Raw genomic sequence first — 13,411 nt, forward strand, 5'->3', positions numbered from 1 at the left:
GGTTTTTGCGTTTAAAAGACCGTTCTGAATTTCTTCATGTTTCTTTCTCCAGACTGGGTCCGGGATCAGCTAATGTAAAAACGCCTGGACTGAGTCCAGGATCAGACGAGGTCCAATTTAGAAACTGGACTGAGTCCAGGGTCAGACAGGGTCTGACTTAAGTTGGACCGGGTCCAGGGCAAAGCCTCGGGTAACAAGGGAAAAAAAGAAAAAAAAGAAAAAAATACGTTCCTCTGAATCCAAACAATCTGGGCTTCCTCCATCGAGGACCCCAGCTACCGATAGGTATAAAATTATGGCCCTAGAACCTGCACTTTTTGAACCAGTGGGCTAACCTTACTAAAGATAATCTGAAAACTCCCCTAGAGAGAAAGTATCCCAAGTTTTTCCAAAACAACAGAATGCATTTTTTATTGATATGAAGAAGCTTCTAAGAAACTAGGTGAATAAGGGCTCCTGGGTGGCTCAGTCGGTTAAGCAGCTGCCTTCAGCTCAGATCATGATCTCAGGGTCCTGGGATCGAGCCTCGCATCAGGCTCTCTGCTCAGTAGGGAGTTTGCTTGTCCGTCCCCTTCTATCTCTTCCCTCCCTATGCTCAAACCCTCTCTTTTCCAAATAAATAAATAAAATCTTTTTTAAAAAGCTAAGAGAATAAAAAATTGCCTCTTTAAAAGATTCTTTACAAAAGGCAAATGAAAACCTTACGCAACAATCTATAACTTGTCTGAGTGCTCCTTCCCTTTACCCCCTCTCTAAATATTCTGAACCTATGAATCCCTTTGCTCAATTGCCTTTTCACTCAGAAGATGACCTAGAGTTCTTTTTACACATCTTTTTTAAGATTTTATTTATTTATTTGATTGAGATAGACAGAAAGCTTGTGCAAGAGAGAGCACAAGCCAGGGGGAAGGAGAAGTGTAGAAGGAGAGGGAAAAGCAGAGCCCCCACTGAGCAGGGAGCCCAATGTGGCTGGACCCTGAGACCATGACCTGAGCCAAAGGCAGATGCTTAACTGACTGAGCCACCCAGGTGCCCCTATCTACTTATTTTGGAAGTCAACTCTACCCTCAATATGGGGTTCAAACTCATGACCCCAAGATCATAACCCTATATGACTACCAGCTGAGTTAGCCAGGTGCCCCAGGAATTTAGAATTTAATTGGAACTTACGTCTGGTGCTCCCAGATCGCTTCCAATTTATTAATATGACATTAGGACCCAGTATCACCCAAAAATGGATGGCTGAAGCCAAATGGGAAGATACTGAGAGCAAAATTAAAGACCCACGTACTACTTGCTCTGCTAGGCATGGGCCAAAATGTACTAGAAAAATAGCCCAAGACCTATCTGAGAGGGCTTCCTCAAAACACTGACTGGTCTATCATCCCATCTTGCAAACAAAGGAAAGATGAGACAGTCTCACACTATAAGACAAGATGGGAAACACTTTTGGCGAAACCTCTTGGCTTTATGACACCCAGGCACAGAAAAGTGTCCTGACTTCCTTATTCGTTAGCAGGCGCGGGTCCACACTAGGTAGCCTGACAAAGGGACAGAAGCTGGGCTGGAAAACCAGCCCCCTTGCTGAGCATTTTGTAAAAACCGCAAAGCCAGGTACAATGCAAAAGCCCATATGCTTATGGCCCTGAGGACATACAACAGCTCCCAGGGCGGAGAGGACCGCCACGCACGCATGGCAAGACAGAACCTAGAGCTCCTCCAGACAGGAATACCGCACCCGGGAATGCTGGCCTGTGCTGTAAATGACCAGGGGCATGGGAACCCAAGGAACGCCCCCTGCTAAACCCATCTTTCCTTTTCTTTCTTTCTTTCTAAAGATCTTTATGGTGGAGGAGTGGGAGACTGAGATATCTCATTACGTCCCAGGAGTTCAGCTAGATAGTTATCAAACCATTCCAAACACCTACAAACTCAACAGGAGATAGAAAAGAAGAGAAGCAATTCTAGGAAGAGACAATTGACCACTTTCCTGAAGGTACGATGAGCAGAGAAGTGAATCCGAAGCGACAGAAAGATAGACCGCGCGGGGAGGGGCCGGCTCCCGGCTCCCGGCAAGCAGTGGAGCAGCGGAGCACAAAATCCAGACTTTTAGAAGCTGCTCCACGGGAGGACATCGCTCCAGAGGCTAAGCGGGAGGTGAAGCCCTCACAGGGACAGTGTGGTCCCAGGTCCCGCAGGGTCACAGAAGGATTGGGGGTGTCTGAGTGTAGCAGAGCTCGCAGGTATTGGAGCAGGGAAGCTGCTGCAGAAACAGAGCTGAGGAGTGCGCTCTCAGCTCGGGGTTACTTAGGCCGTGATCCGCCGCACAATCGGGCCACTATTCTTCAAGCAGGGACCCCACAAGCGGCAGATCAGGGGAGACTTACCTTCAGGGAGAGTGGTGCAGGAGTGCGTGGCAGGAATCTGCTGGGTTTGGAGACTCCAAACGGGGCCATGTGCCAGAGACAGAAACCCTTGGTCACAGGCCAGGTGAGCTCGGAGCGCCGCCGGAGGCCAGGGAGACGGGAGTGATTGGGCGCTTTTCTCTGCAGGCGCACTGCAGTGCAGTGCAGTGGGGCCCGAGGTCTCGGCTCCTTTTGGCCGGAGACTGGGGGCCGCCATTTTCATTCCCGTCCTCCGGAACTCTACGGAAAGCGTTCGGGGAACAAAAGCTCCGAGAGCGAACCCGAGCGGATTACTCAGCCTGGCCCCTGGCAAGGGCGGTGCAATTCCGACTCGAGAAAAGACATCTGAGAATCAGGGCAAGAAGCCTTTCCCCAGAAATCAGCAAAACTGAGTTGTAAATGTGTTTTAGCCAGCACTTTATTTAAAATAAATAAAGTGGCTTCCTTAGTTCTTTTCCTCTGTAACTTATTTATAAAAGTATGTAGCTCTTTCTTAGAGGCAATGATTTCATACAGAAAAATGTAAAATTCTTGCACTTCCCAGAAAAAAGAAGAAAGTTTTATGCCTGGCCTGAACAGGAAAATCTAAATAGAAAAAAAAAATAGGGTGACGCTAGTTTCACACAAACCTCAAGACTACCATCTAAATGTAGGTATCACCTTGTGCATACCTGGAAAAAGTTTAACATCCACTTATCTATATCAAACCAGTAGCCTGAATTTTCTTCCTTAGGAAGTTTTCAATCAAATTGGAGGTAAATGAATTTCATTTTATTTTATTTTATTTTTTTAAGGATTCTATTTATTTATTTGACACAGAGAGAGATCACAAGCAGATAGAGAGGCAGGCAGAGAGCGAGAGAGGGAAGCAGGCTCCCCGCTGAGCAGAGAGCCCGATGCAGGACTCGATCCCAGGACCCCGAGATCATGACCCGAGCCGAAGGCAGCGGTCCAACCCACTGAGCCACCCAGGTGCCCCATGAATTTCATTTTAAAAGTGCAAAATAGGATATGCAAGGCTAGTGTTTGTTCTGAGACACAGAAAAGCGTAGCATCCCTCCAACAGCACTGGCCAGAAGTGCTCTGGTAAGAAGTGACTGCAGGATAAAGTGACCTGGAAGGCTACCAAACACAAGAACACTCTGGTTTCAGCCCAGGAAAGGGGGGGACCCTGCTGCTCTGGCTGCCAAACAGATCTCAGGCCCCCCAGTTGACAAGCCTGGAGCACATGGAAGTACACAGTCAAGAGGACCAAAGTCTCACCTAGTGCGGGCACACCTCTACTCCGTGGTTAGGCCACGTACATGTTTACTGTGGTAAAGAAGTCGAGAAGCCTCAGGTCCGGAACAACAGAAATGTTATTTACCTAGTAAGCAATGATCAAAGTTCTCCTGTAAGGTAAATGATACAAAAATGAGTAATGAGTTTCCCCCATACATCACCACCAGGATTATTTAACTTTAAACCATACAAAATGGTTTCTTTCACACACACAAGGACAAGCTTTGCATTAACATTTCTCAAAAACCAAGTATATCTCCAGCTTTAGCTTCAGTTTAAGAGGTTTTAAAAGCAAAAAAAAAGGGGGGGCACCTGGGTGGCTCAGTGGGTTAAAGCCTCTGCCTTCTGCTCAGGTCATGATCTCAGGGTCCTGGAATCGAGTCCCGCATTGGGCTCTCTGCTCAGCAGGGATCCTGCTCCCCCCCACCCCCCCACGCCTCTGCCTACTTGTTATCTCTCTCTGTCAAATAAATAAACAAAATCTTTAAAAAACAAACAAACAAAAAAACCTCTCCTATGTCAAAGCCAAGGTAAAAGGGGAGTTGGGTACAAGATACCCTCTATCCAGAGTCCCTGGAATACAAAGAGCTCCAGAAGCCAGTGGGTGTGAGCATATTTAAGTCACAGGGTTTGGGATTATGGGTCCCCGGCAGTGGTTTCTTCCCTTCCATCAATAGGATGTCCACCTTGGGTGGCTTGAAGGTTGCTGGATCTTTGGCCACTTGCGTGGCCTGGACATGGATCAGTTCCATTGGAGAAGGCTTCTGGGCTCCTCTGTAAGTCTGGATGGCAAAACCTCCTGAATCAGACTTCTGGAGGGATCTTGGTCCAAAAAGGTTCCATTTATCCACCAAGTTTTTGTCCTTGTCCTCACCCGCAGAATCCATGGTGCCAGGATTTGGACCAGGTAAGGCTGCAGAAGGACCAGAAGTAAACCAGCCTCTGGACTTCTGCTTAGGGAAAGAGTGGGGGGTGCTGCTTGGGGTGGAGTGGGCCGAGGCTGGCTGCTTCTCTTCTCTCAATATCCCTCTACTCTGTAGCTTTAGTTTGTGGAGTGCTTCTGTCACTTGAAGGTACTTGGTCTCCTCGGAGGTAAGGCTATTTTCACTTTAAACTATTTTATCTTATCAATACCCTTTAAAAATATATTTTTTAAAGATTTTATTTATTTATTTGACAGAGCGAGATCACAAATAGACAGAGAGGCAGGGAGAGAGAGAGAGAAGGAAGCAGGCTCCCGCTGAGCAAAGAGCCCAACGTGGGACTCGATCTCAGGACCCTGAGATCATGACCTGAGCCGAAGGCAGCGGCTTAACCCACTGAGCCACCCAGGCGCCCACCCTTTAAAAATATTTTGAAAATTTCATTGTTATAGTCATATTTTATCCTTTCATTGTATTTAACCTTATTATTTGTATACATATAGGGTTTTTTTTTTCTTTAAAATTTTGGGATACAATCTCTTCTAATAGATGAAAATATACCCTAAACTTAGCACATGGCTTTGTTCTAGTCTCCAGCCTGATCACAGTCTTTCCTTTTTCTTTTTCCAACAAAATTCTTATAAATTTCTTTTTTTTTAAGATTTTATTTATTTATTTGACAGAGAGAGATCACAAGTAGGCAGAGAGGCAGGCAGAGAGAGAGATGGGGAAGCAGGCTCCCTGCTGAGCAGAGAGCCCGATGCGGGGCTTGATCCCAGGACCCTGGGATCATGACCTGAGCTGAAGGCAGAGGCTTTAACCCACTGAGCCAGCCAGGCTCTCCCTTCTTATCAATTTCTTTTTTAGAATCTTTAAAAATTTTGATCTTTAGGGGCGCCTGGGTGGCTCAGTGGTTTGGGCCGCTGCCTTCGGCTCGGGTCGTGATCTCAGGGTCCTGGGATCGAGTCCCACATCCTCGGGCTCTCCGCTCGGCAGGGAGCCTGCTTCCCTCTCATTCTCTCTGCCTGCCTCTCTGCCTACTTGTGATCTCTCTCTGTCAAATGAATAAATAAAATCTTTAAAAAATTTTGATATTTATAGTCATATTCTATCCCTTCAATCATGTTTACATATATATGTATATGTATATATATGTATATGATTTTCTCTTTCTTTAAAATTTTGGGAGGTAGTTTCTTCTAACAGACCAAAATACACAAGAGAAAATCCTGAAAGCAGCTTGGGACAAGAGGTCTGTAACATACAACGGTAGAAATATTAGATTGGCAGCAGACTTATCCACAGAGACCTAGGAGGCCAGAAAGGACTGGCATGATATATTCAGAGCAATAAACGAGAAAAATATGCAGCCAAGAATACCATATACAGCTAGGCTGTCTTTGAAAATAGAAGGAGAGATAAAAAGCTTCCAGGACAAACAAAAACTAAAAGAATTTGCAAACACCAAATCAGCCTACAGGGAATATTGAAAGGGGTCCTCTAAGCAAAGAGAGAACCTAAAAGTAACAGACCAGAAAGGAACAGAGACAATATACAGTAACAGTCACTTTACAGGCAATACAATGGCATTATCATATCATATCATATCTCTCAATAGTTGTCCTGAATGAAAATGGGCTAAATACCCCTCAAAAGAAACAGGTATCAGAATGGATAAAAAACCAAAACCCATCAATATGCTGTCTACAAGAAACTCATTTTAGACCCAAAGACACCTCCAGATTTAGAGTGAGGGGGTGGAAAACAATTTACCATGCTAACAGACATCAAAAGAAAGCTGGAGTGGTACTGCTTATGTCAGATAAATTAGATTTTAAGCCAAAGACCATACTAAGACATGAGGAAGGACACTATATCATACTTAAAGGGTCTGTCCAACAAGAAGATCTAACAATTTTAAATATCTATGTCCCTAATATGGGAGCAACCAGTTATATAAACCAATTAATAGCAAAATCAAAGAAACACATAGACAATAATACAATAATAGTAGGGGACTTTAACACCCCCCTCACTGAAATGGACAGATCATCCAAGCAAAAGATCAAGAAGGAAATAAAGGCTTTAAATGACACACTGGACCAGATGGACATCACAGATATATTTAGAACATTCCATCCCAAAGCAACAGAATACACATTCTTCTCTAGTGTACATGGAACATTCGCCAGAATAGATCACATCCTGGTCAAAAGATTGGGATCATTCCCTGCATATTTTCAGACCACAATGATCTGAAGCTAGAACTCAACCACAAGAGGAAAGTTGGAAAGAACCCAAATACATGGAGACTAAAGAGCATCCTTCTAAAGAATGAATGGGTCAACCAGGAAATTAAAGAAGAATTGAAAAAATTTATGGAACAAATGAAAATGAAAACACAACTGTTAAAAATCTTTGGGACAGCAAAGGCGGTCCTGAGAGAAAGTATATAGCGATATAAGCCTTTCTCAAGAAACAAGAAGGGGGAGACAAACCATGACAGACTGTTGACTCTGAGAAACAAACTGAGGGTTTTGGAGGGGAGGGCAGTGGGAGGTTGGGTGAGCTTGGTGTTGGGTATTATGGAGGGGACGTATTGCATGGAGCACTGGGTGAGGTGCATAAACAATGAATTCTGAAACACTGAAAAGAAAAAAAAATAAAAATTTTTTAAAAAATGAAAGAAACAAGAAAGGTCTCAAGTATAAAACCTAACCCTAGGGGCGCCTGGGTGGCTCAGTCATTAAGCACTTGCCTTCGGCTTTGGTCATGGTCCCGGGGTCCTGGGATCAAGCCCCATGTCGGGCTCCTTGCTCAGCAGGGAGCCTGCTTCTCCCTCTCCCTCTCCTTCTCCCTCCCTTGCTTGTGTTCCCTCTCTCTCACTATGTCTCTCTCTCTCTCAAATAAATAAACAAAATCTTTAAAAAAGGATAAAAAAATGGAGAATTACAGACCAATATCCCTGATGAACATGGATGCAAAAATTCACACCAAAATACTAGCAAATATGATCTAACAGTACATTAAAAGGATTATTCACCATGACCAAGTGGGATTTATTCTTGAGCTGCAAGTTTGGTTCAACATCCGCAAATCAATCAATGTGATACAATACATTAATAAAAGAAAGAACAAGAACCATATGATACTCTCAATAGATGTTGAAAAAGCACTTGACAAAGTACTGCATCCTTTCTTGAGCAAAACCCTTCACAGTGTAGGCATAGAGGGAACATACCTCAATATAATCAAAACCATCTATGAAAAACCCACAGCAAATATCATTCTCAATGGAGAAAAAAATGAGAGCTTTTCCCCTAAGGTCAGGAACACAGTAGGACTGTCCACTATCACCACTGCTATTCAACATAGTATTAGAAGCCCAGCCTCAGCAATCAGACAACAAAAAGAAATAAATGGCATCTGAATAGGCAAAGAAGAAGTCAAACTCTCACTTTTTAACAGATGATATGGTACTTTATGTGGAAAACCCAAAAGACTCCACCCCAAAACTGCTAGAACTCATATAGGAATTCAGTAAAGTGTCAGGATATAAAATCAATGCACAAAAATCAGCTGCATTTCTATACACCAACAACAAGACAGAAGAAAGAGAAATTAAGGAGTCAATTCCATTTACATCTGCACCCAAAACCATAAGATACCTAGGAATAAACCTATCCAAAGAGTCAAAGAATCTGTACTCAGAAAACTATAAAGTACTCATGAAAGAAATTGAAAAAGACACAAAGAAATGGAAAAACGTTCCATGCTCATGGATTGGAAGAACAAATATTATGAAAGTGTCTGTGGTACCTAAAGCCATCTACCCATTTAATGCAATCCTTATCAAAATACCATCAATTTTTTCAAAGAAATGGAAAAAATAATCCCAAAATTTATATGGAACCAGAAAAGACCCCGAATAACCAGAGAAATGTTGAAAAAGAAAGCCAAAGTTAGTGGCATCACAATTCCAGACTTCAAGCTCTATTACAAAGCTGTCATCATCAAGACAGTATGGTACTGGCACAAAAACAGACACATGGATCAATGGAACAGAATAGAGATCCCAGAAATGGACCCACGACTCTATGGTCAGCTAATCCTCGACAAAGCAGGAAAGAATGTCCAGTGGAAAAAAGACAGCCTCTTCAACAAATGGTGTTGGGAAAATTGGACAGCCACATGCAGAAGGATAAAGCTGGACCACTTCCTTACACCACACACAAAAATAGACTCAAAATGGATGAAAGAGGGGCACCTGGGTGGCTCAGTGGGTTAAAGCCTCTGCCTTCAGCTCAGGTCATGATCCCAGGATTGAGCCCCACATCAGGCTCTCTGCTCGGCAGGGAGCCTGCTTCCCTTCCTCTCTCTCTGCCTGCCTCTCTGGCTGCTTGTGATCTGTCTGTCAAATAAATAAATAAAATCTTTAAAAAAAATGGATGAAAGACCTCAATGTGAGGTAGGAATCCATTAAAATTCTTGAGGAGAACACAGGCAGCAACCTCTTTGACCTCAGACACTGCAACTTCTTCCTAGAAACATCGCCAAAGGCAAGGCAAGCAAGGCCGAAAATGAACTGCTGGAATTTCATTAATATCAAAAGCTTTTGCATAGCAAAGGAAACAGTCAACAAAACCAAAAGACAACTGACAGAATGGGAGAAGATATTCTCAAATGACATATCAGATAAAGGGCTAGAATCCAAAATCTATAAAGAACTTATCAAACTCAATACCCAAAGAACAAATAATCCAATCAAGAAATGGGCAGAAGACATGAACAGACAATTCTGCAAAGAAGACATCCAGATGGCCAATAGACACATGAAAAAGTGCTTAACATCACTCGGCATCAGAGAAATACAAATCAAAACCACAATGAGATACCACCTCACACAGTCAGAATGGCTAAAACTAACAAGTCAGGACACAACAGGTATTGGTGAGGATGCAGAGAAAGGGGAATCCTCCTACACTGTTGGTGGGAATGCAAGCTGGTGCAGCCACTCTGGGAAACAGCATGGAGGTTCTTCAAAAAGTTGAAAATAGAGCTACCCTACAACCCAGAAATCACACTACTGGGTATTTACCCTAAAGATACAAATGTAGGGATCTGAAGGGGCATGTGCACCCGAATGTTTATAGCAGCAATGTCCACTATGAACATTGCCAAACTATGGAAAGAGTCTAGATGTCTATCAACAGATGAATGGACAAAGAAGATGTGTTACAGCTACACAACAAATGGAATATTATGCAGCCATCAAAAGAAATGAAATCTTGCCATTTGCAATGACCTGGATGGAACTAGAGGGTGTTATGCTGAGTGAAATAAGTCAATCAGAGAAAGACAATTATAATATGATCTCTTTGATATGAGGAATTTGAGAGGCAGGGTCATGGGGCGTAGGGAGGGAAAAAATGAAACAAGATGGGATGGGGAAGGAGACAAACCATAAGAGGCTCTTAATCTCAAGAAACAAATCGAGTGTTGCTGGGCAGTGGGGGGAGGGGTAGGGATAGGGTGGCTGGGTTATGGACATTGGGGAAGGTATGTGCTATGGTGAGTTCTGTGAAATGTGTAAGCCTGATGATTCACAGACCTGTACCCCTGGGGCAAACAATACATTATATATTAATTTAAAATTTTATTTATTTGTTTATTTGACAGAGAGAGACACACACCGAGAGAGGGAGCACAAGCAGGGGGGCTGAGCAGGGAGCTCAATGTGGGGCTTAATCCCAGGACCCTGGGATCATGACCTGAGCTGAAGGCAGAAGCTTAACAACTGAGTCATCTAGGCACCCCCTGAACCCATCTTTTCATGGACTTCCACCTTTGAATCCAGATTGCTTCTCCCCTGGGGGAAGTCTTGCAAAATCAGATTACCAAAGTAATCATAAGGATTGATGGGCTACAAGGGCTCTTCAGGTAAATTGCTCCCCCTGATGCCTCTAAATGAGCAAGGGGGCACTAAGGTAAACATTTACAGAGGAGCCTGTTTAATGTCGGTGAAGTCCAGAGCCACTGTATCCACGCGAGACCCTGCTTTCATAAAGGGGCAAACCCCTCAGAGTAGAGTGTATTCCTGTAGTGAGGGATTCTAGCAAGCTCCAAGGGTACCTGTATCTAAACCAGTCCAGATGACACTAGGACCATTTTCGGGGACCCATACTCTCTTCCTGTGTGGCCCTGCCCCAGTCAAACTGTGAGGATGAGATCTGCTTTCTAAATTGAGGAGTCATGGGGCGCCTGGGTGGCTCAGTGGGTTAAAGCCTCTGCCTTCGGCTCGGGTCATGGTCCCGGGGTCCTGGGATCGAGCCCGGCGTCGGGCTTTCTGCTTGGCAGGGAGCCTGCTTCCGTTCCTCTTTCTCTGCCTGCCTCTCTGCCTGATTCTGATCTCTGTCTGTCAAGTAAATTGAGGAGTCATGTAAAATTTAACTCAGAAGGAGAAATGACCTTTGGGGAGCCCAGGTGGTGCAGTTAAGCGTTGGGCTCTTGATCTCAGCTGAGGTCCTGATCTCCTAGTCAGGAGATCGAGTCCCATGTGGGGTTCCCCGCTGAGTGTGGAGTCGGCTTGGGATTCTCTCTCTCTCTCTGCCCCTCCTGCTGCTCTCATTCTCTCTAAATAAATAAATAAATGATTTAAAATTTTTAAATTCTTAACAAATAAGAACAATTTAAAAAATATAATAAAAAAGAAAGCATGAGAGCCCCAATCTCTCAGAAGTGCCTGAAAGCCTATGGGCTTTTTCTTCAACCAACAAAGGCAAAATTAAGAGAGCTGAACCCATAAAAATATTTCAAATCCCCATAGGACTCAATTTGATGATATTTTGCTGAACATCTTCATGTCCAAGATCATAATAGATATTGGAGTATACTTCACTTTTCTGGAAACATCTTTATCTGGTTTTGATATTAAAGTAATGCTCTCCTCAAAAAAAAAAAAAATTTCAAATCCCTGCCTAAGTTGACTTAAAATCCACTAAAACCAGAAGGTCTCTGAGGGTGCTCACCAGTTCGAGAAGACTAAATGAAGCAAGGACTGACTCCCGCCACGCTCCCATTTTACTCATTAAAAAATCAAATAGGGGCGCCTGGGTGGCTCAGTCGGTTAAGCATCTGCCTTCAGCTCAGGTCATGATCTGAGGGTCTTGGGATCCAGCCCCAGGTCGGGCTCTCTGCTCAGCAGGGAAGCCTGCTTCTCCCTCTCCTTCTGCCCCTGCTCGTGTGCTCTCGCTCTTGCTCACTCTCTCAAATAAATAAATAAAATCTTTAAAAACAAAATCAAATGAATGAGGTTGGAGTTTTGTCCAAGATCTGGGTACAGTCAATAAAATTGTGATACCAAGGCTCCCTGGAGTTCCAAATTCCCAACACCTTGCTGTCTAATGTACCTACAGACTGAAAATGGTTCACAGTGGTGGCTCTCAGCTTCCCTTTCTGTAGGAGCCCAGATGACAAGAAGAATCAATATTTATCCACCTTCAATTGGAAAAACCAACAATATACCTGGATTGCTGAAGGCCCATCCTTATTTTTTTCACAGGTTTTATTTTTTTATTTTTAAATTTTTATTTATTTATTTGACAGACAGAGATCACAAGTAGGCAGAGAGACAGGCAGAGAGAGAGGAAGGGAAGCAGGCTCTCTGCCGAGCAGAAAGCCCGATGGGGGTTCGATCCCAGGACCCTGGGATCATGACCCAAGCCAAAGTCAGAGGCTTTAACCCACTGAGCCACCCAGGTGCCCCTTCACAGGTTTTATTAAATCAAGGCTTGGCAAACTTATAGTTCCCTAACAACTCTACAGTCATTCCGTATGGAGATGACCTACTGGTACATCCCCCCTAGGAGGGATGCCTAAGAAATAGATTTGATTTGTCTATTACAGCATTTAGCTTGCAAAGTCCATAGGCCTCCAGTGAAAAACTGCAGTTCTCCAAAGGCAAGGCCCCCAACCTAGGACACTGTTTGGTTGCAAAAGCAGTCTCTGTCTCTCACCTGAAAGAATAGAGATTATCCCAGACTTCCCCAGACTCACAACTAAGTGACAATTAAGGAGTTTCCTTGGATTTGTAGGATATTGTGGATCTTGGGTTCCAAAGTTTTCTCTCATTGCAACTCCCCTGTATGAGCTTACAAGGGTCCCTACAAGAGCCCTTACCCTGGGAAGATAATCGTGAGCAAGGCTTTAACCAACTAACATTAGCCCTACAACAAAATCTCGCCCTAGGGCTCCTAAATTATACTAAATCTTTTATCTTATTTGTCCAGAAGCATGATAAGCAGACTCTAGGAATTCTAACACAGCAGCGTGGGGGAAAACATGGACAGGTTGCTTACTATAGCTTACAGTTAAACCCGGTAGCCAGACCCCACCCAAACTGTTGGAAGGCACTGGCCACAACAGCTAGCCCGGCAGAACGGGTATTAGTACATGTCTGACACTTCCAAGTACTCCATGCTCTCTGATCAGGCTCAGCGTTTCTCAGCAGGTAGACTTATGCCCTATGAGAACCTTCTCCTCTCATCTTCTGACCTCCACCTTAAGCGGTTGGCAACTTGCTCAGCCAGCTCTGCTACTCTACTTTCCCTGCCTGACAACAGGACGGACCAACATACCTGGGTGGGTGTGAGGTTGTGGCTTGCACTGACTCATAGGACACACTGGAAAACCCAGAGGTGATATTCTTGGCTCATGGGTCCCACGCTAAGAGTTCACTAGGGAAATATCGAGCATGATATGCTGTAACAACTCAATATAAACTATTGGAAAGGGGAGGGGGTG

The 13,411-nt window shown here is 44.0% G+C and overlaps 1 protein-coding gene across 1 annotated transcript; it reads right to left on the bottom strand.

Moving 5' to 3' along the window:
* Window positions 1-4,246: 4,246 nt before the first annotated feature.
* On the bottom strand, window positions 4,247-12,465 carry LOC123948546 (putative monooxygenase p33MONOX). Its single transcript, XM_046015762.1, has 2 exons — window positions 12,458-12,465; window positions 4,247-4,784 (listed from the first exon to the last, which is right to left on the bottom strand). Exons 1-2 carry the CDS (start codon window positions 12,463-12,465, stop codon window positions 4,247-4,249), a joined length of 546 nt encoding a protein of 181 aa, XP_045871718.1.
* Between the last annotated feature and the right edge of the window lie 946 nt (window positions 12,466-13,411).

This window comes from Meles meles, chromosome 8 (genome assembly GCF_922984935.1).
Source record: "Meles meles chromosome 8, mMelMel3.1 paternal haplotype, whole genome shotgun sequence".
NCBI classification, from domain to species: Eukaryota; Metazoa; Chordata; class Mammalia; order Carnivora; family Mustelidae; genus Meles; species Meles meles.